The following is a 700-nucleotide window of genomic DNA, read 5'->3' on the forward strand; positions in this document are numbered from 1 at the left end:
AGCTCGGGTGAGCACAGGGCCCGCGGGGGCAAGGGTGCCCTGCAAGGGGGTGGGCGGCCGGGGCCCCCCTCCCATGGGAGCACCCCCATCCGTCCCTGGGGAGCAGCAGGGTGCCCTGAGACCCCCGCGGCCCCGCCGCCGGCTCTCCATCCAGCACCAAGCGTTGGGCATGGAGGGCACGGCACGCAACGCTCCCCGGCAGGGGACGGGGTAAGGGGTGGCTGCGATTTGGGGGCTGGCCCCCCGGACGGGTGCCTCCCCGCAGCCGGAGCCATGGCGTCGCAGCTGGAAGGGGCCATGGAGACGCTCATCAATGTCTTCCACCATTATTCCGGCAAAGAGGGGGACAAGTACAAGCTGAGCAAGAAGGAGCTGAAGGAGCTGCTGCAGAGCGAGCTGGGCTGCTTCCTGGAGGTAGGGACCGGCCATGCCGGGGCGCAGGGACCGGGGGGTCCCCTTCTCCCTCCATGCCCTGGGGCAGCAGCGTCCCCGCGGGCTCACCCTGTCACCCCCCTCGCCACAGACCCAGAAGGACACGGGTGCCGTGGAGAAGATCATGCAGGACCTGGACGAGAACGGCGACGGGGAGGTGGACTTCCAGGAGTACGTGGTCCTGGTGGCCGCCCTCACCGTGGCGTGCAACACCTTCTTCTGGGAGAACGCCTGACCCAGGCCGGTCCCCACCCTGCAGCAAGCCAGC

At 69.9% G+C, this 700-nt stretch overlaps 1 protein-coding gene across 1 annotated transcript; it reads left to right on the top strand.

The window, feature by feature from the left end:
* The first annotated feature begins 271 nt into the window (after positions 1-271).
* S100A1 (S100 calcium binding protein A1) lies at positions 272-693 on the top strand. Its single transcript, XM_009634989.2, has 2 exons — positions 272-414; positions 524-693. Exons 1-2 carry the CDS (start codon positions 274-276, stop codon positions 665-667), a joined length of 285 nt encoding a protein of 94 aa, XP_009633284.1. The 5' UTR covers positions 272-273; the 3' UTR covers positions 668-693.
* The last annotated feature ends 7 nt before the right edge of the window (positions 694-700 follow it).

The sequence above is a fragment of the Egretta garzetta genome, unplaced genomic scaffold, assembly GCF_000687185.1.
Source record: "Egretta garzetta isolate BGI_Z169 unplaced genomic scaffold, ASM68718v1 scaffold350, whole genome shotgun sequence".
Classification (NCBI taxonomy): domain Eukaryota; kingdom Metazoa; phylum Chordata; class Aves; order Pelecaniformes; family Ardeidae; genus Egretta; species Egretta garzetta.